The 27435-nt window shown below is 39.7% G+C and overlaps 2 protein-coding genes across 2 annotated transcripts in view; one reads left to right on the top strand and one right to left on the bottom strand.

Moving 5' to 3' along the window:
- Positions 1-7668: 7668 nt before the first annotated feature.
- Positions 7669-9883, top strand: PPP1R3G (protein phosphatase 1 regulatory subunit 3G). The gene has a single exon (XM_039350786.1). The coding sequence runs from the start codon at positions 7868-7870 to the stop codon at positions 8897-8899; it is 1032 nt and encodes a 343-aa protein (XP_039206720.1). The 5' UTR covers positions 7669-7867; the 3' UTR covers positions 8900-9883.
- Positions 9884-17776: 7893 nt separating this feature from the next.
- LYRM4 (LYR motif containing 4) overlaps positions 17777-27435 on the bottom strand; it is a 48113-nt gene continuing 38454 nt past the window's right edge. The window contains exon 3 of the mRNA XM_039350768.1: positions 17777-18127. Within this exon, the coding sequence (XP_039206702.1) occupies positions 18065-18127 (63 nt within the window). The 3' untranslated portion in view covers positions 17777-18064. The remainder of the gene's footprint in view (positions 18128-27435) is intronic.

Genomic DNA, 27435 nt, shown 5'->3' with positions numbered 1-27435 from the left:
AACCCAAAACCCACTTATGTATCGTTGGGTGCCTGGTGGGCATGGCCCATTGGGCAGGTGTGGCCCATTGGGTGGGTGTGGCCCATTGGGTGGGCGTGGCTGTGATAATGGCAGACTAGGTGGGACTAAAAAGTTCAATCAATCAATTCCAACTTTGCAAAATCTTTTTTTTTCCTGTGAGAAGTTGAAATTGATTGATTGAACCTTTTTTTTTTTTTGCACACAATGGCGGAGGCCTAAAGCGAAAAGGTTTAGGCCTAGGACTGTGGCGACGGCGCGCATGCCCACAGAGAGGGCTCTGCATGTCACCTGTGGCACGCATGCCATAGATTCGCCACCACGGTGCTAGACTATTATAGTAGACTTCTACCAACTTATGGTTTTCTGAGAACATTGCATGTATTTCTATAAATCAGGCTTAATTTATTATAAGTTTTAATTTTTTAAAAAAGTTTTATTTTGTTTATCATTTGTGTGATTTTTCTCTTTTCACACACCTATAAACAGCATGGCTGGGAAGTTGTATTACAAAAACTATTTCTTAGCCTCTCCTCACTGCCACATTTATGTTTTTTTGTATTGCCAGTAAGGCAACATAGATGGTGAAAAACCCATCAGTTAAACCCCAGCATGGGGGAAAGATACTGGTTGAGATGCTCCCTAGAAGATTGATGGTGAGGGTGACAGGAACTGTGAAGTTGTTACTCCAAGGCAGAGAATTATGGAGTAATTCTGGGACAGGAGGTTGATGCTGCCATCTTCTCATTCTATAGATTTGGCTCTGCTGCTACATGTTCTCAGCTGTAAAGAACTTTTCTCAGTTTCCTGAAAACACCAGCATCTTGATGGACAACAGTGAAGAATTTTTACTGTATTGATTTCAATGGGGAAAAATTTATAATATAGCTTGATTTGACCACTATGTAGCTGAGATTTTGCTAAGAATAATTGTCTTGCATTAGAGATGAATAATGCAATATTGGAACATTGTTGTTGTTAATTGCGAAGTCGTGTCCGACCCATCGTGACCCCATGGACAATGTTCCTCCAGGTCTTCCTGTCCTCTACCATCTTCTGGAGTCCATTTAAATTCACACCTACTGCTTCAGTGACTCCATCCAGCCATCTCATTCTCTGTCGTCCCCTTCTTCTATTGCCCTCAATCTTTCCCAGCATTAGGCCCTTCTCCAGTGAGTCCTTCCTTCTCATTAGGTGGCCAAAGTATTTGAGTTTCAACTTCAGGATCTGGCCTTCTAAAGAGCAGTCGGGGTTGATCTCTTCTAGGACTGACCGGTTTGAACGCCTTGCAGTCCAAGGGACTCGCAGGAGTCTTCTCCAGCACCATAGTTCAAAGGCCTCAATTCTTTGGCGCTCAGCCTTTCTTATGGTCCAACTTTCACAGCCATACATTGCAACTGGGAAAACCATGGCCTGGACTATACGCACTTTTGTTGGCAGAGTGATGTCTCTGCTTTTTAGTATGCTGTCTAGATTTGCCATAGCTTTCCTCCCCAGGAGCAAGCGTCTTTTAATTTCTTGGCTGCAGTCCCCATCTGAGGTGATCTTGGAGCCCAGAAAAATAAAATCTGTCACTACCTCCATTTCTTCCCCATCTATTTGCCAGGAATTGAGAGGGCTGGATGCCATGATTTTGGTTTTCTTAATGTTGAGTTTCAAGCCAACTTTTGCACTCTCCTTCTTCACCCGCATCAAGAGGCTCTTTAGTTCCTCTTCACTTTCTGCCATTAGAGTGGTATCATCTGCATATCTTAGGTTGTTGATATTTCTCCCGGCAATCTTAATTCCAACTTTTGATTCATCTAGCCCTGCCTTTCTCATGATGTGCTCTGCATATAAGTTAAATAGGCAGGGCGACAGTATACAGCCTTGCCAGACTCCTTTTCCAATTTTGAACCAATCAGTGGTTCCGTGTCCAGTTCTCACTGTTGCTTCTTGACCCGCATATAGGTTTCTCAAGAGACAAATGAGATGGTCTGGTATTCCCATCTCTTTAAGAACTTGCCACAATTTGTTGTGATCCACACAATCAAAGGCTTTAGCATAGTCAATGAAGCAGAAGTAGATGTTTTTCTGGAACTCCCTAGCTTTCTCCATGATCCAGCGTATGTTGGCAATTTGATCTCTAGTTCCTCTGCCTCTTCGAAATCAAGACTTGAAAACATATGCTCAGATATTTACATTTTTTTTGTTCTTTTACATGTGTATTTAATACTCAAGATCAGACTTTAGGGTTTAGCAAAAATGAGAACCTTAGCTTTGGAAGGCTTTATCTTTAAATCTTCTTCACTGCAATAATGAACAAGAGAAGATAAGGCTTTCTTTAAGCCCAGTGCAATCTCCCACAGTAGGATTGCATTATCTTTATAAAGGAGAGTTTGCCTGCTAGCCAGCTTTGGAAGATTATGAGTTAAGCTGGCCAAGATATCATGGCAATTATGTGATTAATATAAATGTTAAGTATGGATATGGTGTCAAGATCCAAGCCTGCCTTCAGATCAGGTTTTGTTTTGTAAAATCACGCAATGAAATTTCAAACAGGAATTTTTATCAAGTTTGCACAGCTGCAGGAGCAAACAGCAACCCACCAAAGAGTTCTCAAGTTCCAATCACCACTTAACTTTTGACAAATCAGTCAAATGTGAACCTGATTTGTGTAAAGGCTGCATATAAATAAGAGTCAAGTGTAGAAGTGTGATTTTCATTTATGCGTTGTAGAATGCAGACTTGGTCTAATATGGAATGGATAACTCTGAAGCCTCAATCATTCTTCTGCCAGAAAGCATTCAGAACTAAAGAATGTATAATTTAGATATTTAGTGTAAACCTTGCTGATTAAATTCATGAGTATGATGTGACAATAATTAGCAGCTGTATCTCTTTTAATTTCATTATCTAAAGAAATTATTAATGTATGCCCCAGTCCCAGGAGTGTAAATTATTTAAAGAGAAAAGAAGGCTAGTACTGGGCTGTACCATTTTAGCGTACAAGTAGCTTTAGCTGTAACAAAATCAGTTTGAAGGTTTGTCAAATTTGAACAATTTGACCTGAGCTGGTCCCCCATTCTCTTGGAATATTTTCTTGTACATTTTACTCTTGTACCTTTTACTATATTCATATCCATAAAGTGGAAATTGAGAATCAAAAATATATGTGTATTTTCCATATGTTTATAAAAGATGATTGGACATATTTTTCTTGCCTGCTAATCCTTCCAAATTAGCTAATTTAAAGATAAAGTATATGATATAATTTCAAATTGCTAAAAATTAATTGTGTATTCTGACTTTTACTTCATTTAGTTTTCATTAAATGCAACCAGTTAATCCCTAGATGACTGAAAATGAATTATCCTTTTTCTGGCTGAAAGCTGCTTAAAGCAATGCTCAGTTTTTCAGTGTTCAACAAAGGCTATAAATTTGCCATAGACGTTTGCAGTTCTTGATTTAATTAGAAATCTCAGTGCTGTGCTCTGTATTCATTTATATTGGCACAAAACATCTGGACTTTCTTCATTAAAGTCAAGGGAACTTCTTAGTGAATAAAGTGGAATTGTTATGCACAAATTAAAACTGCAAACTTCAGAACACTTAAGTGGAAGATTTGCAATTATAAAGGCAGTCTGTTTTGTGCGCTAGCTAACATGGCCAATGCACATTAGTTAGCATCCTAAAAGTCTCGAGGAACAAATACTATAGAAGAAGTTGGTTATTATAGAAATTACAGTACACAGGAGTTCTCCACTGTATTCAGTTTTGAAGGAGAAGCAATACTATACATAGAAAAATCAAAGACCTCTTCAGCCCAGTGTTTGCTTTCCACAGGAGTCAGCCGGGCACTCACTGAAAAAAATCACAAAACATGAATGCACAGTAGCTCACATAGCATGCTAAAGCATGGGATTACGCCTATATAGCATTAAAACCCAAGCCACTGATTAACCTATACTTTGAGAAGCATGTTAACCACAAGTCAGAATCACAATCTGTATTAGGTTACTTATTTCATAGAATCTTATCTTCAGTCAGTAGGTCAGATTAAACCAGATGGAGGAAAGGTTAATCTATGTTTAACACCCCATTCAAGTCTCTGGGAAGAAGAACGAGAAGCCAAAAAAAAAAAAAAAAAAGTTATTTCAGCCATAATGTTTCTGCTAATTTTCTGTTTTCCCCATCCTCTTCTAGAGAAGCTCTGTCTGTCTCTGTGTGTGTGAGAGAGAGGGGGGGGGGGAGAGGGAGAGATGGAAAACAATGAAGATAGCAGAGTCTCCAATCCATTATCCACTGTAGTTCTGACTTAGATTAAGATATTAAAAAAAAATAAATAAGGGAAGAGAGAGGGAACAGGAATTGGCAGCTGACAAGCAATTCACAAAGGTAGTATAAATGGGTTAAATAGCAAACATGGTGAGGTATAAATGGGTTAAATAGCAAACATGGTGAGGTGCAGCTCAATCTATTGCCTCCTGCAGAACTGCCAGTTTTTAAAAACGGGCAGAAGTATAACCCTGTTATACTTTAAGCCAAGTTTTTCAAAATTGGCAAGCTTAAAATGGACGATTCCAACTTCCAGAATTCTCCAGCCTCATGACCACAATTGAAGTCTATGTATCTTAAAGTTGTCAGGTTGAGAAACAGTGCTTTAGGCAAATCTTTACTTTTCCTCCAGCCCTTGGGATGAGGTGAAGTTTTCCTTGAATATGTTGCACAATTGGGTTTAGTTCTTTTTCGGTTTCCATTATTTTTATGCTGATTTGGTCTTTTTTATTTCATAGAATCATAGGGCTGGAAGGGATATTGGAGGTCTTCTATCTAGTCCAACCCTGTGCCCAAGACAGGAGACTTTATTCCATCCCGGACAAATGGCTGTCCGATTTTTTTCTTGAAAATGTCCAGTGATGGAGCACCCACAACTCTGAGAGACCAACTGTTCCACTAACTAATTGTTCTGTTAGGAAGTTTCTCCTTATCCAGTGTTGACCTATCTTTAACGATTTTCAATCCACTGCTTTCGTCCTTTCCTCAGCTGCTATGGAGAATAGGTCTCATTCTCTTCCTGTGACACTCCCTCAAGTATTGGAAGACAGTTATCATGTCTCCACTAATCCTTCTCTTTATTAGGCTAGACCAGTGATGGCAAACCTTTTAGAGACCGAGTGCCCAAACTGCAACCCAAAACCCACTTATGTATCATCGGGTGCCGGGTGTGTGTGGCCCATTGGGTGGGTGTGGCCCATTTGGTGGGCGTGGCTGCGGGGGTAATGGCAGACTGCGTGAGACGAAAAAGTTCAATCAATCAATTCCAACTTTGCGAGATCTTTTTTTTTCCTGCAAGAAGTTGAAATTGATTGATTGAACCTTTTTTTTTTTTTTTGCACATGGCGGCAGAGGCCTAAAGCAAAAAGGTTTTATAAAACCCAGCTGAAGGCCTAGGACTGGGGCAAGGGCACGCGTGCTCACAGAGGGGGCTCTGCGTGTCACCTGTGGCACGCGTGCCATAAGTTCGTCACCACGGGGCTAGACCATTCATTACACCGTTTAGCCTCGTCTAGACCTTATTTTCTTTTAAACTGTGTTTTATATTGCAAGTTGCCCAGTAACTTAAGCTGGGCTGTTGTATAAATTTGGTTAATTAAGTCTGTAAATCACACCACTTTGCCATTCTGAAGAATAGAAGCTGATTTGGGAAACATATTTTAGAAAACCAGACATTTCAGATTTGTGGAAAGAAAAGTAGATACTACTTTTGATATTGCTCCAAGTTCATCTCCAACAGGTTCCTTTCTGACCCCAGAAAAAGATGCAGCTGCATGAGATGGTAAATGTGCACCCCCAAAAGTGTTTGAAGAAATGAAATTAAACCAATAGAGTTCGGATAGATATATCTGGGACCAGTGTTATGTCTTGTCATCAGCAAGTCTAGAATTCTCATCACTTTTCTTGTTGCAAATAACTGTCCAGGTAGGAACTGTTAGTTATTAAAGATACAATCTACTTATCATTTTCATGTCTGATCACCATATATGACAGCTGATTTGTATTTGTATTGGCTGCAGCATCCCAGGGTCACGTGATCACCTTTTGCTATCTTCTGACAAGCAAAGTCAATGGGGAAGCCATATTCACTTAACAACCATTTTACTAACTTAACAACTGCATGATTCACTTAACCACTGTGGCAAGAAAGGTCATAAAATGGGGCAAAACTCAATTAACAATTGTTTCGCTTAGCAACAGAAATGTCAGGATCAGTCGTGGTTGTAAGAACTACCTGTACTGCACACGTCCTTTGATACAAGGCAATTTGCAGTTAAGAGTATCAAGGATTGTAAAAATCCAAAAATACAGGACAGAAAAAAGAAATACAGCCATCTATGGTGCCCCTCATACCATTAGAACCTCAAATTATGTGGAATGGGCATATTTTGAGATTTTAGCTTAAAGGCCAGGCAGCTATAGACCAGTGATTCTCAACCTTTTTAATGCCGCGACCCCCCAACCAGTCATAAGTTGAGGACTGCTCAACTGGTCATAAGTCGAGGACTACTCGGTGCAGCACCGTTTGCAGAATGGGACTTTTGGCGGGCTCAGCAGAGCAGAGACAGCCTAGACAATTCCTATTGGCTTTTAAAAGCCAATAGAATTAGACTCTATATAATAAAGAAAGACAATAAAATAAAAGGGAATAGCACAGCTAAGGAAAAGGGGGAAAAAATGGCGGACTGCGTTGTTTGGTGACCCCCGTGAAATGGTTGTTTGACCCCAAACGGGGTCCCGACCCACAGGTTGAGAACCACTGCTATAGACACTGTACCACAAATAGGAGAATGAACCTAAGATGTCTCAACAACTAAGAATGCCCATATTCAGGGGTCCCATTCATCACACTCGCCCAGGGCAGGGGGTTCCTTTTTGAACCCTCTTTATTAGAACATGTGGGTAGGTCGACTCGAGCTCCTGTCAGTACCCAGCAGGAAACAAGCTATGCGAGACCCCATGGATGATTTTTCAGACATATTTGAACCCAGCCCCTCTTCTTCCCTCCCTTCTCCACTGCTTCGTTTGGCCATGTAGTACTGAAGAATCGCCGATAAACTCTTCCAGTGCAAATGATGCATGGATGAACACTGACTCTGGGGGAGTAGATGATGGCAGCTTTAGATCTTATAGCCAGACCGCGCAGCAACATAAATTCCAATTCCCAAATTACCAATCACCAAAGAGTAAAGCTAGACGAGGAGGGAGGGAGCGGCGGGTGCCGCGGGGGTCGAGTATAAGGGCCTGTTATCAGAAAGAGTTTCCTGTGGCGGAGGAGGCTTCTCTTATTTCACTTCCTCTCCGGGAGCTCCGCGCTCCCCAAACTCTCTCAACCTTGCAGAGATGCCATGGGGAGGAGGAGGGGGAGGGGGGCGTGGCAAGGCCGAGCCTGCCGCGCGAGAAGAGGGGGCTGGGAGCTTTAACCATTCGGCCCCGCCCTGGGAGGTCTTATTATCTTAAATTATGATATTCCATCTCCCCCCTCCCCGGAGTGACGCGCGCGCTTCCCAATTTCCACGCAGAGCGGTTACGTGCCTTTCAGCTTGTGGCAAATGTCTTTTTCTTACGGGTTTTTGTGGGAGGTCCCGCCCCGCCCCGCCCCATCCTTCCTCGGAGGAGGGGGGGAGAGAGAGGGAAGGAGAAGGGGGCGCGTCTTCTCGTCCGAAGGACTTTTGCCTCCCTTACAGATAAAGCGACCCGCTTTGAAACGGAGCGGCGTTTGTCGCGCGCTGTTTCCCACGGAGCTCTGACGGCAAAAGTGAAGTTCGCCTCTCCCCGAGCGGGAGCTTTGGCGTAGCGTCGGCGCCATGCTATGGAGAACCGCGGCTCCGCAGTCCTGAGTTTGGGGCAACTTTTTGCTCCCTTTGGGGAGCATCAGCCCGACGAACAACCTGCATTAGCCCCGGCATGGCGAGAAGACGCCGAGGAGGACGCGGCAGCGGCGGAGAACCCCGCAGAGCAGCGACAGCAGCAGCGGGACTGCGCGGTCGCAGCCGCCCGGGAGAAGGACGAGGAGGCGCTGCTGGAGTTGCGCCGTCGCCGCGGACGCTCCTTCTCGCTGCCTGACAGCCCGTCTTTGGCAGCGGCGCGGTTCTTCCAGAGAAGGCAAATCCCGGGCGACAGCGACGGGAGCGAGGATGACGAGGCGGCGTCGCCGACGGGGGGCATCCGCGGCTGCTGCACCAAGTGCAAGAAGCGGGTGCAGTTCGCCGATTCCCTGGGCTTGTGCTTGGCCAGCGTCAAGCATTACAGCGCTGCCGAGGAGCCGCAGGTGCCTCACGCCGTGCTCTCCCGCTTGCAGAGCTTCCCCATGCGGCAGAGGGACTTCGAGGACTTCACCGCCGCCCTGGCCGAGTTGGGGGGTTGCGCGTCGTCGTCGTCGTCTTTCCCTCGGCCGCCGCCTCAAGTCCCGCTCCGGCTCACGCCCCCGTTGGAGGGGGCGGACGAGCAAGTCAGCGGCGAGCGGCTGCGGCGGGACTGCGTCTGCCTGGAGGAGGTGGTGGGGACTGCATTGGCCGGGGCGCCCACGGACGTGCGTGGCGTGGTGAGAGTGCTGAGTTGCCCCGGCTCCAAGGAGGTGACGGTACGCTACACCTTTAACGAGTGGCTTTCTTTCCTGGACGTCCCCGCTCTGCCGCTCCCGGATGGGGACCCTTCGGGTGGCTCCGCTCCGATCGAGCGTTACCAGTTCTCGCTCTGCCTTCCACCTGGTTTGCCAGACGGGACGGCCGTGCATTTCGCTATCTGCTATCGAAGCCAGCAAGGGGAGCATTGGGACAACAACGGCGGGACCAACTATACCCTCCGCGATTGCAGCACCGAGAAATCTGCAACTCCCCTGTGATGAGATTCGGAGCCACTGCGACTTGGGTGCCAACTGGCTCTTGAGAGAGCCTGAAATTGTTCCAGAAACCAGCCTAATTTGCCTTGCATTACCGTCTTCCGGAATCCTGCAACGCAACATCCTAAGGGCTGAACCCTATCCACGACTCGCCTTTGCCCCTTTCTTCCTTCTAGCGGCTCAAACTATCGAGATCGCCAGCCCGCCCGCCCGCCAGCCCCTCGCACTTTAGCCATCGTGCCCACGCCAGCTTGGTAAGCCTTGCGGGCTTCAAGTTTTGGATCGAAGAGGCAGCCGAATGGGAGAATCGTGGTCGGGCTTAGGAAAAGAGAAGTGTGCGTCTTAGAAAAGTAGAGTTTATTGTTACAAGAATCCTGAATATTTCTGGCACTTTCAGCCAGGAAAAAAAGAATGCTTTGAGACTCATTGGACAACAGTTCTGGCAAAGTCTCCTTTGCAGCATGGGTATCTGAGTGGGGATATATCCACTTTTGGGTATGAAAAAGAGAATGAACTACAGTAGGACTGGAACTTTGTCCCCTTTAAAGTCATGCGTGATTTGGGCTGCTCTTTCCTGGTTTTGGCAGTGACTTCTGAAAAACCTGAAAGAATGCTGCCCGAATTCAGAATACTTCTCTGGAAATTGGATAACTAGAGTGATGAAGAATATATATTTTTTAATTTGATTGAATGGGGTTTCCCCCTTGCCTATTGTGCCTTAGAACAAAGCTTCTTTATAATTGCAGCTATGAAATTATAATGTTACATTTGCAATGTATCATTCCATAAGGAATGACTACTGTCATTTTTATTGTAAATGATAGGTATGTTGGAACCTACTTACTTTCAAGATTATTTACATTTCTTAGCAGAAATTGATCAGGGTCTTGAAGAAATGATGTTTAGTTTGCATTGCAAATTTTAGTGTCTGCTCCATGATTCAGGAATCACATATTTTAAAAACAATATATATTCTATTTGAAAATATGTATAATCTGTGAAGTAAGTACTTATGTGAGAACTCAGATCTGGATGATTATTAGTAACTTCACTTTTGTATATGCCTAGAACCGTGGTGGCGAACCTATGGCACGCAGAGCCCTCTGTGGGCACGTGCACCGTCGCCCCAGTCCTAGGCCTTCAGCTGGGTTTTATAAAACCTTTTTGCTTTAGGCCTCCGCCACCATGTGCAAAAAAAAAAAAAAAGGTTCAATCAATCAATTTCAACTTCTCGCGGGGGAAAAAAAAGATCTCGCAAATTTGAATTGATTGATTGAACTTTTTAGTCCCACCCAGTCTGCCGTTACCAGAGCAGCCATGCCCACAGATTGGCGACACCCACCCAATGGGCCACACCTACCTGGCACCCGATGATACATAAGTGGGTTTTGGGTTGCAGTTTGGGCACTCGGTCTCTAAAAGGGTCACCATCACTGGCCTAGAGGGTGACCAAAGGAAAAGAGATACAGTTGAAGTTTTCTATCTAAATCAGCATTTCTCAACCTTGACAATTTTAAGGCATGTGGACTTCAACTCCCAGAATTCCACAGCCAGCATTGCTGGCTGTGGAATCCTGGGAGTTGAAGTCCACATGCCTTAAAATTGTCAAGGTTGAGAAACACTGATCTAAACGCAACTTACATTTTCTTCCCCATTGAAATGTCCTCTTTTACATAATTATTGCAAGTAAACAATATCTTCCCTCTTGGGTCTTTGGCTATTATATCAGCTAGCCATGAGTAGCAAGGAGTGCAGGTACAACCGATAGGATTTTCTGATTTGACTGCTTCAATTTTTAAAAAAGCAGATTCTGTATCTCCAAACCATCTCATGTTGGAACTTGAAATGTTCTCTGACAGTAATTGATGGAGTGCACAACATTTATTTCCCATAATATGTTTCACCTCATGGCTTTTCTGCCACAAATGGTTTTTTAAATTAGCTGTAACTTTAGAATAATTCAACCTCCGTAGGCAGCTAGCATGAAGTGCAATAATTCTGCTGAATTTCAATTTTGAAGGATCAGTTCAGTAAACTATTGATTAGTTGAATAGTTTCTTCCAGATCTCCTCAGCTAAGTGATCTAAACACTGTTTAGCCATCAGGTTGAATTAAAATGTCCTTAATATCATTTCCTTCATATGTAACCGCACAAAGTTGGTTAGATGATGGTTGGCTATATAAACATTTTAAATAAAATAATAAATGCCTCGGATTTCAATTTATAGAATCCCTAGACACTATTATTTAGAGCAGCGGTAGGCAACCTTGGCTCTTTTATGACTCGTGGACTTCAACTCCCAGAATTCCTCAGCCAGCATAACTGGCTCAGGAATTCTGGGAATTGAAGTCCACAAGTCATAAAAGAGCCAAGGTTGCCTACCCCTGATTTAGAGACTAGGAATTCAGAATGTTGAAAAATCTAATGCATATGAACAGTCCCAGTTAGAAAGATTAGGGTGTGCTTCGAAAAATACTTTTCTAAACTTGGAATGTTGGGATCTTTTTTAGTAAGCCATTCTCAGCTTCTTTTAGAAAAAAATGCAGACCCTGGAACTCTTAAGACTTTTTTTTCCCACGAGAACTTGAAATTGACTGATTGAAACTTTTTTTTTTTTTTTTGCACACGGCGATGGAGGCCTAAAGTGAAAAGGTTTTATAAAACCCAGCTGAAGGCCTAGCACTGGGGCGATGGCGCACGTGCCCACAGAGAGAGCTCTGAGTGCCACCTCTGGCACCCGTGCCATAGGTTCGCCACCACTGTCTTAAGAGACAGTGTGCTTTGGTAGTATGAAGTAACTGATTTTATCTTGGAGTGTTTGGGAAAGAAATATTGTATAATTAAATGCCACATTTATTTAATAGTGAGGGTGAAGGGAGCTATAAGAGAAGATAAATATTGTAAGCTATGTTTATTCATGTTTTGCAGGTGTAGTGTCCTGTGATTGATCTTTTATTAGGAAGATCCGATTGGTTTTTTTTTAAGGAGATGGGAATACTTAAAAGTTTTTAAGAAAATGTTTGCCAGGTGTTTAAGGTGTAAACACTAGGTTCCTTGGCCAGGCAGGGCTTTCAAACAGGTATATTGCATGTTTGCAAATTGGTGGGGTCCTTTCATAGAGTTGTATTCCTGTAAATGAGATAAGACAAGCATTTATTTTTGTTTTGTACAGCAGTCCTAACTTTTCTGGCTGCTTACTGATTAACATATATTTAGAATGTAATCATTATGAACAATATGCTTTTCTTTTTTAAAGTTGTGTATTGTTTTAAAATTTTATGCTGCTCCTAATAATTGCTTTGTTTAAAGCATAGACTGACAAAAGTATATATTAATCATGGATTCAGCCGATGACTAGGGACGGAGATTAGCTTATAATTGAAATTTAAATGCTACACGGCCAGTATGGAAAGAGGCACACTGACTTTGTAGCATTTTAATTTTTTCTAAAAAAATGATTCTTGCTGCTGAAAATAGTACATTTATTTGTTCAGTATTCAAGAAAAAAGTAAAGTCATTTTAAAAAGATGCTGTATTATAAATGCACAAACTCCTGTAGAGTTTATTATTTCTTCTTAGTATTATTTCCAAAATGTTTTAAATAAGTGTTGCAACTGAAAAAGTTGAAAAACTGAAAAAAAATATTCCTTTTGGAATAGAAAATACTTGATGTAGTGCCACAAGTCAGCAGTGAGTCATAATTCATTTCCAACATAAACTTTGCTGCTGCTACTGCCTTAAGTGGTAAGATCCTATTATTTCAGGAAAAGAAGGCAGTTTATAACTTCTCTGAAATAATTATACATATGATGGGGTAGATAGGTTATGTGATGGGATAAACCCTCTTAAGGTTTTAAATAAGTTTAAACAATGTGATATCTAAACAAGATCGTTCATAGCAGGAATCAGAAAAAAATTGACAAAACATTGTGTGCCTTTTTTTTTTTTTTTTTAGCAAAAGCCAGCAAAAACTAGTATTACCGTAATATAGAAAACATGTCTTCTTGGTGTAGCCTTGATAAAAAAAAAATACTCAGAGGATGCTAACAAATCTTCTTGAGATCTTTGAGTTTTTGTGCAATATGTTAAATCTATGAGCAGTGTATAAATTATTCTGTTCTATCAGAGCAATATCAAACATGCTTCTAATGCCTTTATGGAAGCAAAAGGAGGAAAGGGTTACCACTGAACAGGGTAAGATTTCTTTCAATATGCACTGGAAATACACTAAGCAAATACTGTCAACTTTTTAGAAAATGCTTTTCAATATGAATAAATTATATTCCTGTCTGCCACACATGAGAATTCTTGTCTTTGGTGTAATGCTTTGTGGGGTGTATGTTTGTGTGTTTTGTTCTTAACCAAGCCTTTGCAAAACTATTGCAAAGGAGAGGCAGGAGATTTCAGAAAATCTTGATGTTATATGGAATTGGCAAGATTGTATTGTTTCTTAAAGCCCATATGGATTATACAGCAGTAAAGGCTGTGTTTCCTTGTTATTTGTTGTGTTTAAAATATCAGAACATTGATGTTATGTGAAAGACAGATTAATTCTCGACAGGTTTTGAAGTTGAGACAGAGCAAGCATAAACTAACAGAAGTTGAAACTTTTCAGCATGTAGCCAGCATTGCTTGTTCTGTGAAGCTAAGTTGGCTAGTACTTGGATGAAGATTCTGGAAGTCCCAGGAGGATGGGAAGGCTAAAAACATCCTAACGAAGGCAGTGGCAAACCATTCCATATTGTTGCCAAGAAAATTGTGTGTGAAGACTTCAAAAATGAGCTCAGTTCAAAGCCTTGACTTACTTTATCACCACTGCCCTCTCTCGTTTTCTGTTCGGTATTCATAAAGAAGTGAACTTTGAAATATTCATTCATATTGTATATCTAATACTTTTGTCAGCTGCAGCACTAGATTGTTCTTCAGGCATACTTCAACTTGCTTTGAATTCTGTGAGCACAAGATCTAGAAACTGTTGTATAGACTAAAAATTGGATGTAATTTAACTTGGTAGAATTAAAATTATTATGCTCTTTGGAAATCTTCAGAAAGTCGAGGAATGCTTTTAAGAACCGTGTTTATCAACTGCTACCCCTATTGGGTGGGGAATTCTGGGAGTTGGAATCCACACATCTTAAAGTTACTGAAGTTAAGAAACCATGCCCTACCTTACATTTGTAAAAATATTCTCCCTTTTTCTAGTGCAGTGGTTCTCAACCTGTGGGTCGGGACCCCATTTGGGGTCGAACGACCATTTCACGGGGGTCGCCAAACAAGTCTGTCCGCCATTTTTTCCCCCTTTTCTTTGGCCACGCCCCTGGCACCCGGTGATGTATAAGTGGTTGGGGGTCACCACAACATGGGGAACTGTATTATGGGGTCGCGGCATTAGAAAGGTTGAGAACCACTGTTCTAGTGGAAGTCTCTGCTACATCTGGGCCAATTCTGTTTTGTGGTTAGAGGGCCAACCCAGAAAGTGCTGCTAAATAAAAGTAGCATTGCACTGGTGGGACTAAGTCAGGAGTTCTCAACCCCTGGGTCACTAAGTGGAGTGATTTTTGTTTTTGTTTTAAATGCCAAAAATCCTAGCCACCTCATACATTTGTAAGAGTATTCTGGAATATGTTTTGAAGGGAAGATAAAATATATTTGATTTTTCCCAATGTTCTTCCTACCACTGATGTGCTGAGATAATTCACTTCCAGTTGGGTCTCTCTTGAAATTTGTTTATATTCCTGAATTTAACCTTCTTTCTCCAACTCGTCTGTGGGAAAATTTGCACTGTAACTGATAATCCTCCCCCCAGATATACTTTGCTGCTAGTCCTCTTTCACATGAGAATACAAGGAATATGTGTAGCTATTTTAGTATTCTTGATGGTTACCTCCTGAGAGTCAGTTGATGGTGATCTAAAAGTCAAATGAAGAAATAAATGTTATCCCAATTTGGATTGGGGTGCTAGAAAAGGGGAATTAAAATGCCATATTTAGCAAGTCTGAAATTAGTAAATGTAATCAATTAACTAAACCAGGGCTTTTCAACCTTTTCACCCATTGTACCACTTTTCAGATATGGCAATATCCGAGTATCACCAGTCACCTAGCAAAGTGTCAAAAACTTGATGACCACCCCCCCAAAAAGGAAAAAAGTGATGAAGTACAGGTAGTCCTCGACTTACAACAGTTCGCTTAGTGACTGTTCGAAGTTACAATGGCACTGCCCACCAGGCGGCGCTCTTCCTCCTGTGCGAGATTTCCATTGTTGTGAGCATTTCTGTTGAGGACTGGCAGTGGGGGTGGGGTGGGGTGTGTGTGGTTTTTATTCCCCCTGTCTGATGGGTGATTGCAGCAGGTTTTGGTCACTTCACATGACCCTGGGACACTGTGACCGTCATAAATATGAATAAATTGCCACACATCTGAATGTAAATCACAAGACCCTGGAGATAAGGCAACATTCCAGCTGATTGGTGCTTCTTCTGGGCTCAGCAGAAGCGCCAGGATCAGTGCCGAGCCCCAGCTGGAGCCTGGCACTGAGCCTGGCGCTTCCACTGAGCCCTGACAGTCCCGAAGCGCTGATCAGCTGGAAAGCGGCACTGATCCTGGTGCTTCCGGTGAGCCCTGACAGCCCTGCAGCTCCAGCCATCTCTCGCTCAGGCTTGTGCAGTGCTGCCATCAGTTCAGCTCATTCCCCTCCCCCACTACCACTTTTCTAGGATGGTCGCGTACCACCTGCCAGGTGCCAATGTACCTCAGGTGGTACCCGTACCACTGGTTGAAAAGCCCTGAACTAAACCAATACATTGTGGTATAGTTAAATATCTACTAGACATATTTCATTTGAAAGAATGCATTTGACTACCTTATTCTGAGAACGCAATAGTGTCAAAACCTTAATTTTTGCTTCAGGAGATATAGTTTTATTATGCATATATTTTCCTCAGTTGGAATACTTTTCAGAGGGACAGAAGAGAATGTTTGGTTCCAGAATTTTGCATGGTACTGCTGGATTCTGTAGCTCTTATGTTTTTATAGATGAGTGGGTCTTCATAAGACTTTTTTTTTAAAAAATAAGTGATTAGTTGTGTATTCTTTAACAATATGTTTAGGTATTTTGATAACTTTATTTTGTTCAATTGTGAGAAAGTATAAATTCATTTTCATAGATTACATTAATTTGAAATGTACATATCTGTAAGTTCCTAAAGTTAACTGGTCACTTACCCATTATAAAATCACAGTTTGTAACAATAGAAATCAAACTGAAAACAGACAAAAACTGGAGATTTGGCTTTTCTGCTTTAGTGCTACTAACTTCTGAGAATGAAGACATTCAGATTGCAATCCTAGAAACGTTTATTCAGAGGTAAATACTATTGATGACTTATGTCTATGTAACTGAGAAAAATGTAATCAAAATATTTAACAGTAATTTTATATTAGCTGTATTCATGCAAATTATTGTATGAAGATTATGGTATATTCCATCATACCATTGTCTTGTGCTGAATTTCTAGCATGTCTGTCTGGGCCTTCATGTTCTACATTTGTCTACGTACATTCCTCCCTCCCTCCCTCCCCCCCCCAAGTGAAAGGCATTTTTTTTGTGTGATGTCAGCACTGGACATCCCATTTCTATGTTTGAAAAAAATAAATGTAAAAACTTTTGGGTTGGGATACTCGAATATGTATAACTGTCTCTATCCAGGTTCATAGGGAAGATACACTGTTCAAATTGACTAAAACAATTTCTTGAAGTATTTGGAAGTGCTGTTCAATAAATAAATACTGTGGAGGAATGTAGAATATTCTTTCTCAGTCAGTTTGATGAAAAACAGACCCTTGATGTGAGATACAGTTATTATTTTGGATGGTTTCACTATCCAGCACTGTAGAAGACCTGCATTTAAAGTTGTCTGGAAGAATTTCTGTTTTGTGGCAAACATTCTATGATGTAACCAATGCCATTTACTAGAATTAAAAGTGATGAATTTATACTAATTGAGAAGCCTATAGTATTTGATTTCAAAAAGCCACATACTAGATTTCTAAGACAACCATATTTTACACAAACTTATATAAATTATGACAAATCTATAGATCGATCCATAACTTTGGAAGATATTTTGCCATTTCGGTTTCTACAGTCCTGCATAGAAACCAAACTCAGCCAATTATGGATATTGTTTGAGGGGTCCTACCTACAAATTTGCTTTGGCAAGGTTCTCTACTCCAGAGTAATGGATGTGGTTTGGGGGTTATATTTACTTATCTGATATGGCTTACAGATACTTTTGTGTGCTACTAAATATCTGACTGCTTTGCAAAACTTCAGAATGTTTTTTTTAGATTTGGTATTGGTCCTTGACCTTTGAAATAGCAAACAGACTAATTTTGGTTCATGAATTTTGAAACCGATAAGAAGATTCTACAGTCAGCAACATACTGAAGCAATTTGTTTCTCACTTGCATGTTATGTCAGCATAGAAAATGGTCTTCAGTCTAAACAATTTTAAGTTTTTACTGGAATTTTTTTGTAGCTGCAAATAAAGGGATGTGGACCTTCAGTTAGTATCCCTGGAATAGGGGGCTCTTGTCTAATCAAGAAAGAGTCCTATACATTTGTGGGTTACAAATAAAGGCTTGTAGCTATTCAAGTCTCCAGAAATGTCATAGTAGAGTCCTAAATTCTCACATTTTCAAATTTAAGATTATATAATAACAAATGTAAGCTATACTGGTGGGGTATTTATATTTTTTACAGAATTGTACTGGAATGGGACTAAAGTTCAAATAGGCTTCAGTTTATAGAAATGGTTTTGAGCCTGATTTCCTGAGTTGCAAAATATATTCATAACCCAGACAAAAAGTGCACAAATCTCATTAGCAGAAGGAAGTGAGCAAATATTTTATTGTCAGGAAAATGTATGAGCAAACAGTGGCATTCATGTACAACAAAACAATCCATTTTAGTGGCACGTAAATAATACAATTATAATAAAACTTATACTTTATACAATGATTCTTATATTTTCAAACCAGAGGAAAAGATAAATCAGTCATATATACAGATGATAATATGCATTTAAATATAAATCTGTGCCTGTTGTAGAATGCTGAGAGTTGTCAATGGTTGTTGTCTACTTCGGCAGGAAAAAAGCATCAGAATTATACTTTTTGTGGACACTCAATAACAAGCTTCTCTGCTGTATACAATTGACCAACAGTCACCTGGGGAAAAAAGAATAATTAATGACCTGATATACAGATTTTAATAAACAATATTTTCATAGAGTAACTCATTTGAAATGTGCTCATAAGAAATTACGATAGAAGCACAATGTTGTCATTTGGGGAGGAGACATGGACATATGTATGTATGTATGTATGTATGTATGTATGTTCTGGACAGGAAAATGGAAGTGTCCACCAATATATATATATGTTTTGGTGGACACTTCCAATTTCCTGGAAGTGTCCACCAATATGTATGTATGTATGTATGTATGTATGTATGTATGTATGTTTTGGTGGACATTTCCATTTTCCTGTCCAGAACAAAAACCTAATCACATTAACTTTGGGAAAGTTGCGGCTTGAAAAGGGAAAATGGGGTTTGGTTTTGGGTGGGACCACATGCCCTCCAGTTCTCAAGCACAACTCTATTTAAACTTCCCTGCCATTAAAATAAATAAAAGTCACTTGGTTGTGAAGAAGAAATTTAAAACAGGTTCAATTTTGTTGTACCAGCAGGAGGCTGACAACCTTTGGATTCATGGGGGCTCTTTGTTAGGGCTCCCCGAACCAGACATAGCATTCCATTCTAATAGGTATAAAAGTAAAATCTGATTTTTTTTCCTTTTGTTCAATTATGTCTGAGTCTTGGAGATTGCCTGGACAAATTCCTGCAGTTTTCTTGGCAAGGTTTTTCAGAAGTGGTTTGCCATTGCTTCCTTTCCATGGCTGAGAGAAAGTGATTTATTTCCAAGGTGGGACTAGAACTCCCACTCTCCCATTCTAGCTTGATGCCTTATCCTCTACACCAAACTGGCTCTCTAATATATCCATATAACATGCCTATATCAAACTGTTTGTCCTTTTTAATTTGAAATTGTCAGTCTTCATTATGTTTAAACTTACTGAGGCTTCTACTAGAGTAAGTCATTGGAGCTGTTGTTTCTTGTTTCTACTTATATAGTACATGTGCATATAAGCGCTTAGAAACAGCTTAAATTCCTGTGTATCATATACCGTAATTTATTCAGGATAAAAAAAACACCAAATGCTAGAATGTAAAGAGTGTAGGCATGAAAAATGAAACATTTATAAATTAAATGGAGTGTTCTCAAAGACATGGCAGAATCCTTTTGCAGGAGGTAACATCCTGAGTAATAGCAATTAAGAACAGCCACATATATACAGGCACTGATAGGCCTCTAATAGTTTAAAAGGATAGTGGTGAGGTTTCAGCACGCTGTTGTGTGTGCCTTTGTTTACACTTGGCGTTTGCAGAGTTTGCCAAAAACAAGAATGCTGAACTGCCCAGTCTATGCATGACCTAGAACACAACATTCCCTCCCTGGTATTTTTGGCAGGGGAAAAAGCTAATAGATCAAATGTTCAAGGAGGTATTATCCCCCCTCCCCTTTCTCTTGTCAAAGCCTAGCTCCAGCTGATCATTTCTGTTTGATCAAGGAAGAATCTCCCCAAGGTAATCAACCCTTTTCACCCGCTCCCTCTCTGTTCTGAAGAAAAACTTTTCATCTGTTGTTAGAGTAACATCTTGAGTCTAGGCTTTTATTATTTATTTCACTTCTAAAATAAATATACATTTCCCAGTTCAAACACATACATAATTTCTCTCTCAATACAGTTGGTGGAATAATTGGTCACATAAATAAACACAGGCCTTTCTGCCAAATGCAATATATAGACTGGTTCATCCATGTAAAATTTCTCATTTGATATCTACAGTTAAAACTGAACTGATTTATTCAAGGCTGGATCACAGATGCAAGAGGCATCCCTTACAAGATGATAGCATAAGGTATTTGCTTTTCTCTAATTCATAAATTTGACCAAAGCTCGATACTCTGTGAAGACAAGTCCATCTGCAACTTATGGACACTTGTGTAATACCTAATAATCTCGCTCAAAATTCCTGATCGTAAATCCCAAATAGCATTTGTGCAGGAATCAGGTCATCCATTGAGATAACTTGCAAATAAAAAACTTGGCAAAATAGTACAAAAATATACTGTTTCTAAGGAATATCTTTCCTCATAATGCCCATTGAATCATCTCAAGTAAATTTCTTTTTATTTATACAAGCTTTTGGCCTGTTGAGCCGATCTGTTTCATCTGTGATGAAAGCCATTTCCTCCATTGTACATTATTATGCTATACCAGCAAATAAATGAAAAATGTGTGAATAATAATGACAAAGCCTCAAATAAGATAATAAATCAATGTATGATACTTGAGAAGTTATTAAACTACAAATCTCAAGCATGGTCAATAGTGAGGGATGCTGGAAGTTGTTCAGGAGAGCCATAACGTTCCCAAGGCTGTCATAAATCAACAAACAATAAAGGTTTTCTTGAGGTGTACTATCTCATGCTATCTCAATTGCCAAGTATGAAGTTAGTGTTTGCTCCACAACAGGGGTGGGGTTTCTTCATCATTCATTACAACGGGTCTATTTGTTTTTTGTCTTTTTCCTTATGAACCTGTCTGTATTTTAAGATTTTTAGAAGATACATTTTTCTCTGTCCCTATTAATTGAAGTACACATGTTGAAAAGGTCTGTGGTTCTGGAATATCTTTCCTCATAACGCTCATGGAGTCCTCTCTTTGGAGAGCTACCAATTCCCAAGTAAATTTCTTTTTATTTATATAAGCTTTGGCCTATTGAACTGATCTGTTTCATCTGTGATGAAAGCCATTACCTCCATTAAATTATTTATTTCCTGCTTGCTTTCTATATACTGGTTTATAGTTTGCTTTGTATTTTATCCATCCTGGGCACTGATGTGCAAAAATGGGGCAGGTATTTAAATAAAACAAACATGAACACATTCAAGCATGCATTTTTCTCATAACAATGTAAAATAAATCAGCACTGCAAACTTTATTCTGCTGCTATTATAAACATGGATTCCACCCCATGATTCTCCTGATAAAATGTGCTCTCTCTGTGCTCAGCTTTTTTTTTTGTTTAACTGATGAGAAATGGAACAGAGCTGCAGTTTTAGCTGGCCTTATATCTACATCTTTACTAACAGAACACAATCTTCACCAAATGTTTGGACATCAGTGCCTGTTGGTGTTTCAGGGAAAGTTGAAATGTAAATGCTTATTTCTACTCCCTGAACAAGAACATTTTTACAAGGGTTCCAATTTTTTTCCTCTTCTGGCATTACCCTCTTCCGTTTTCACAGTTTCCGTAGAAACAAATGAAAAAGCCAAAAATGAAAAAAAAAAAAAAAAGGTTTCCAAGTTCATAACAGCTTTAGAGCCAACAACTATGTTTAGAGTACTTTGTATTTGGTTGTTAAATTAATTCCTACTATATTTTCAGACATTAGCTTGATAAATCTTATTTTAATGCTGACCTGAAGGAAGACAAGTTGAAATGCTGCTCTAATAATTTAACACTGGCAGAGTGGTGAGCCTTGACAAATTCTTTCATGGCAACTACAGAACTTCCCATTTACTGCTTTTGGCCTAATTACAATCAACCCTTCCCATAATTCCACTGTCATCCCAATTGTTGTTGTTAATTGCGAAGTCGTGTCCGACCCATCGCGACCCCATGGACAACGTTCCTCCAGGTCTTCCTGTCCTCTACCATCTTCTGGAGTCCATTTAAGTTCACACCTACTGCTTCAGTGACTCCATCCAGCCATCTCATTCTCTGTCGTCCCATTCTTCTATTGCCCTCAATCTTTCCCAGCATTAGGCCCTTCTCCAGTGAGTCTTCCTTCTCATTAGGTGGCCAAAGTATTTGAGTTTCAACTTCAGGATCTGGCCTTCTAAAAAGCAGTTGGGGTTGATCTCTTCTAGGACTGACCGGTTTGAACGCCTTGCAGTCCAAGGGACTCGCAGGAGTCTTCTCCAGCACCATAGTTCAAAGGCCTCAATTCTTTGGCGCTCAGCCTTTCTTTTTTTTTTTATTGAAAATTTTTAAATTTTACAAAACAATTCCCTTCCCCAAACCCCCCCAACCCTCCCATACCCTCCCCCACCTCCCCAAACCTCCCATACCCTCCCCCAACCTTCCCAGAGCTGAATACAGGCTTAATTAAAATTTTTCAAAAAAACGTAAAACACATATAAATCCTAAACAAATCTAAATACATTAAATTAAACAAGTTATCTTCTCTTAAAAATAATAATTACAATCATTAAACACATTATAATATACTCTAAACATTTTCTAATATCATACTTATATTATTATCCATCGTTCTTTATAAACTCCCTCCAAAACACAAATTTAAACATTACTTAAAACATTAAAATTCCCTTATACATATTTAAAGCAAAATGTTCCTTTAAATACTCCTTAGATATCTATACATACAATATAAAATCTAATCTCTCCCTCTTTCTTTATCTTAAGACACAAAAATAAACATATAAACATTCGTTATACCATTAAAACTAAATACTCTTTTAAATAGTCCTTAAATTGCTAAACTTAAACTTCTTATCTAAAATTTTCATTCGATCTCCATGATCTTCTCTCCTATCAAAAAAAAAACTTAAAACACATATAAATCCTAAACAAATCTAAATACATTAAATTAAACAAATTATCTTCTCTTAAAAATAATTTTTATAATTACAATCATTAAACACATTATAATATAGTCTAAACATTTTCTAGTATCATAATTATATTATTATCCATCATTCTTTATAAACTCCCTCCAAAACACAAATTTAAACATTACTTAAAACATTAAAATTCCCTTATACATATTTAAATCTTTACCAATAGCCCATTCCATCCACAATAAACACATTCCTTATCAATCTCTCTTATCCATAAACCTCGAAAGAAGTGCTTTAAAATCTGCCCTTAAAAAACACAAATTTAAACATTACTTAAAACATTAACTTATCAATCTCTCTTATCCATAAACCTCGAAAGAAGTGCTTTAAAATCTACCCTTAAAAAACACAAATTTAAACATTACTTAAAACATTAAAATTCCCTTATATATATTTAAATCTTTACCAATAACCAATTCCATCCACAATAGACACATTCCTTATCAATCTCTCTTATCCATAAACCTTGAAAGAAGTGCTTTAAAATCTGCCCTTAAAGGTGGCTCCAAAAAGTTTATAAATCTTGCTTCTCCCACAGACTCAGGAACCAATACTTGTGAAGCTTCCTTAACCTCCTTCTTCTGTTGCTCCTTTTCTTTACGTTTGTATGTTGCACGAGTTGTCCTCTGCTCCTTCATCTCAGCTTGTTGAGGCCCTTCTCCCGCAGCTTCAGAAACCAATACTTGTGAGGCTTCCTTAACCTCCTTCTTCTGTTGCTCCTTTTCTTTACAATTATATGTTGCACAGGTTATCCTCTGCTCCTCCATCTCAACTTGTTGAGGCCCCTCAAACTGAGATTTCCCAATTTTCATAAATATAGGCTCTTCAGACTGCAATTCTACCTTCTTTTCTTCCAAAGCTTTAAACGTAATAGTTGGCGATGAACATACCCCCAGGACCGAAGTGTAAAAGTCTTTTGCTTTAAAAACAGTATTGAGTCTATAACGTATCCCCAGGTAACTCACCACCATTCCAGTCGGAGCATCCCATCTGAACAAGATTCGTCTCTTTTTAAGTTCATCTGCTAAAAAAGCAAACTCCTTTCTTCTTCTTAAAATTTTGGATGGGATCTCCTTTAAAATTATAACATCTTGTGAAGCAATTTGAAACCTCTTCTTATAAAAAGCTTGTATAATTTCGTTGCGCAGTGATCTTTTCCCAAAATAAATTACCACATCTCTTGGCAAATTCTTTTGCTCTGCCACCACAGAGTTAACTCTAAATGTTTTTTCAATTTCACTAAGTATTTCCTCTTTTTCTCTATTCAAAATCACAGCAAAGTCATTTGCAACCATCTCTCTCAGATCTCCTTGCACAGACTCTCAAGCCTCTAATTCTTAAAGCATATTCCATTTGTCTATATTGAAGCATGAGAATCTCATCTTGAAAATTTTCCATCTCTTTTTCCATGCTTTCCAATTTTCCCTCCATCAGTTCCACTTTTTCTATTACCTCTTCTACACGAGAGTTCAGCTTTTCAAGAACAGAGGCAACTCCTTTTAAAGCCAAAACTATCTCTTGCCTCAAAATCTTATTATTTTCCTCTAAAATCTCTTTCATTTCTCCCCTAATTTGAGATATAACATTTCCCATCATCTCTTGCAAATCCTTCACCATTATTGACTGTGCCAAGGAAGAGGGTGAAGCTATTGATTTAGGTTGTTGCGCTGATGATAACACCGAAGAAGAAACCACCTTAGGAGCTGTAGGAATTACTGGACGCTTTGGAGCCATCTTAAAAAAATCTTTACTCCTTCTTAAAAATTACAAAAATTGAGCAAAAGAAAAAGAGAGATTAACTCCAAAAAATCCTTCAAAAGGAGATCATTATAATAAAAAGAAAAAAAATTAAAAAAAAAAAGAAATTACTCTTTCTTAAAATTACAAAAATTAAACAAAAGAAAAAGAGAGATTAACTCCAAAAAATCAAAAAATCCTTCAAAAGGAGATCATTATAATAAAAAGAAAAAAGTTAACAAAAAAGAAAAGGGAAGAAGAAAAATAATTAAATAGAAAAAATCCATTCCATTTTTTAAAAGTACAAAAAACAAAACAAAAAAGTTAAACAAAAATAATAATGCTTCTAAAATCCAAACCCAACATCAAAAATCATTATAAATAATCAAGTCCACATTCCGTTCCAGTCAAAAAAGAAAAAGGGAAAGGGAAGAGGGAAAAAAAAAACCCCGAAAAGGCTACCGATCGCCATTTTACTTTCCCTTTCAACGAAGGAAAAAGAAATAAAAAAAAAAAAAGGGAATATAAAGATAAATCTTTAAACTTAAAATCCAAATAAAATCAAAGAAAGCAAAATCCTCTACTCAGCTCTGTCCGCTTCTAAGAAAAACTCACCAGGTCACTTTAATCACGGAGGTGGTTGCAGCGGCTTGTTTTGTCCCTAAGGACAAAAGCAGCTGGGAAGCGGAGACAGTCCGAACTCCGTGGGAGCACTCTTTTCACCCCCCCCAAAAAAAGCTTAGGGGTGCATAAGAGGCTCTACCACTATTCAGACAATCCTCTTCCCCCTCCCTTTGCCTGGGAGGGGGATTTTGAACCGCTGAACAGCTGATGTCCGCTGTTCATAGCGATTCAAACACTTACCCAGGAGGACGGCTACAAAGTAGCTGCCATCGCGCGCGCCAATCCACCGGAAGTCCGCGCTCAGCCTTTCTTATGGTCCAACTTTCACAGCCATACATTGCAACCGGGAAAACCATGGCCTTGACTATATGCACTTTTGTTGGCAGGGTGATGTCTCTGCTTTTTAGTATGCTGTCTAGATTTGCCATAGCTTTCCTCCCCAGGAGCAAGAGTCTTTTAATTTCTTGGCTGCAGTCCCCATCTGAGGTGATCTTTGAGCCCAGAAAAATAAAATCTGTCACTACCTCCATTTCTTCCCCATCTATTGCCAGGAATTGAGAGGGCCGGATGCCATGATTTTGGTTTTCTTAATGTTGAGTTTCAAGCCTACTTTTGCACTCTCCTTCTTCACCTGCATCAAGAGGCTCTTTAGTTCCTCTTCACTTTCTGCCATTAGAGTGGTATCATCGGCATATCTTAGGTTGTTGATATTTCTCCCGGCAATCTTAATTCCAACTTCTGATTCATCTAGCCCTGCCTTTCTCATGATGTGCTCTGCATATAAGTTAAATAGGCAGGGCGACAGTATACAGCCTTGCCGGACTCCTTTTCCAATTTTGAACCAATCAGTGGTTCCGTGTCCAGTTCTCACTGTTGCTTCTTAACCCGCATATAGGTTTCTCAAGAGACAAACGAGATGGTCTGGTACTCCCATCTCTTTAAGAACTTGCCACAGTTTGTTCTGATCCACACAATCAAAGGCTTTAGCATAGTCAATGAAGCAGAAGTAGATGTTTTTCTGGAACTCCCTAGCTTTCTCCATGATCCAGTGTATGTTGGCAATTTGATCTCTAGTTCCTCTGCCTCTTCAAAATCCTGCCTGTACTTCTGGTAGTTCTCGCTCCACATACTGCTGGAGTCTAGCTTGTAAGATTTTAAGCATAACTTTACTAGCATGTGAAATGAGTGCAATGGTGCGATAGTTTGAACATTCTTTGGCATTGCCTTTCTTTGGAATTGGAATGTAAACTGACCTTTTCCAATCCTGGGGCCACTGTTGAGTTTTCCAAATTTGCTGGCAAATTGAGTGTAGCACTTTTACTGCATCATCTTTTAAGATTTTGAATAGCTCAGCTGGAATACTGTCACCTCCACTAGCTTTGTTGTTGCTCAGATTTTCTAAGGCCCATTTCACTTCACATTCTAGGATGTTTGGTTCGAGGTCAATGACCATCTCATTATGGTTATCTGGGATGTTAAGCTCATTCTTGTATAGTTCTTCTGTGTAGTTTTGCCATCTCTTCTTAATCTCTTCTGCCTCTGTTAGGTCTCTGCCATTTTGGTCCTTTATCATGCCCATCTTTGAATGAAACGTTCCCTTCATATCTCCAATTTTCTTGAAGAGATCTCTGGTCCTCCCTATTCTGTTGTTTTCTTCTATTTCTTTGCACGGTTCATTTAAGAAGGCATTCTTATCTCTTCTAGCTACTCTCTGGAATTCTGCATTCAATTGGGTGTATCTTCCTCTTTCTCCTTTGCCTTTCGCTTCCCTTCTTTCCTTAGCTATTTGCAAAGCTTCCTCAGACAGCCATTTTGCTTTCTTGCATTTCTTTTTCTTTGGGATGGTTTTAGTTACTACCTCTTGTACAATGTTGCGAACTTCCATCCATAGTTCTTCAGGCACTCTGTCTATCAGATCTAATTCCTTATATCTATTTGTCACCTCTACTGTATATTCATCAGCAATGTGATTTAGTTCATACCTGAGTGGCCTAGTGCTTTTCCCTACTTTTTTCAATTTAAGCCTAAATTTTGCAACGAGAAGCTCATGATCTGCCACAGTCAGCTCCTGGTCTTGTTTTTACTGACTGTATAGAGCTTCTCCATCTTTGGCTGCAGAGCACATAGTCAATCTGATTTCTATGTTGACCATCTGGTGATGTCCAGGTGTAGAGCTGTCTCTTGGGTTGTTGGAAAAGAGTGTTTGTTATGACAATCGTATTCTCTTGACAAAATTCTATCAGCCTGTGCCCTGCTTCATTTTGTACTCCAAGGCCAAATTTGCCTGTTATTCCGGTTATCTTTTGGCTTCCTACCTTAGCATTCCAATCCCCCATGAT

Source organism: Crotalus tigris, unplaced genomic scaffold (genome assembly GCF_016545835.1).
Source record: "Crotalus tigris isolate CLP2741 ecotype Arizona unplaced genomic scaffold, ASM1654583v1 scf7180000017567.3851432, whole genome shotgun sequence".
Classification (NCBI taxonomy): Eukaryota; Metazoa; Chordata; class Lepidosauria; order Squamata; family Viperidae; genus Crotalus; species Crotalus tigris.
Note: the sequence above shows the minus strand (reverse complement) of the source record. Positions and strands in the feature narration are given on the sequence as shown.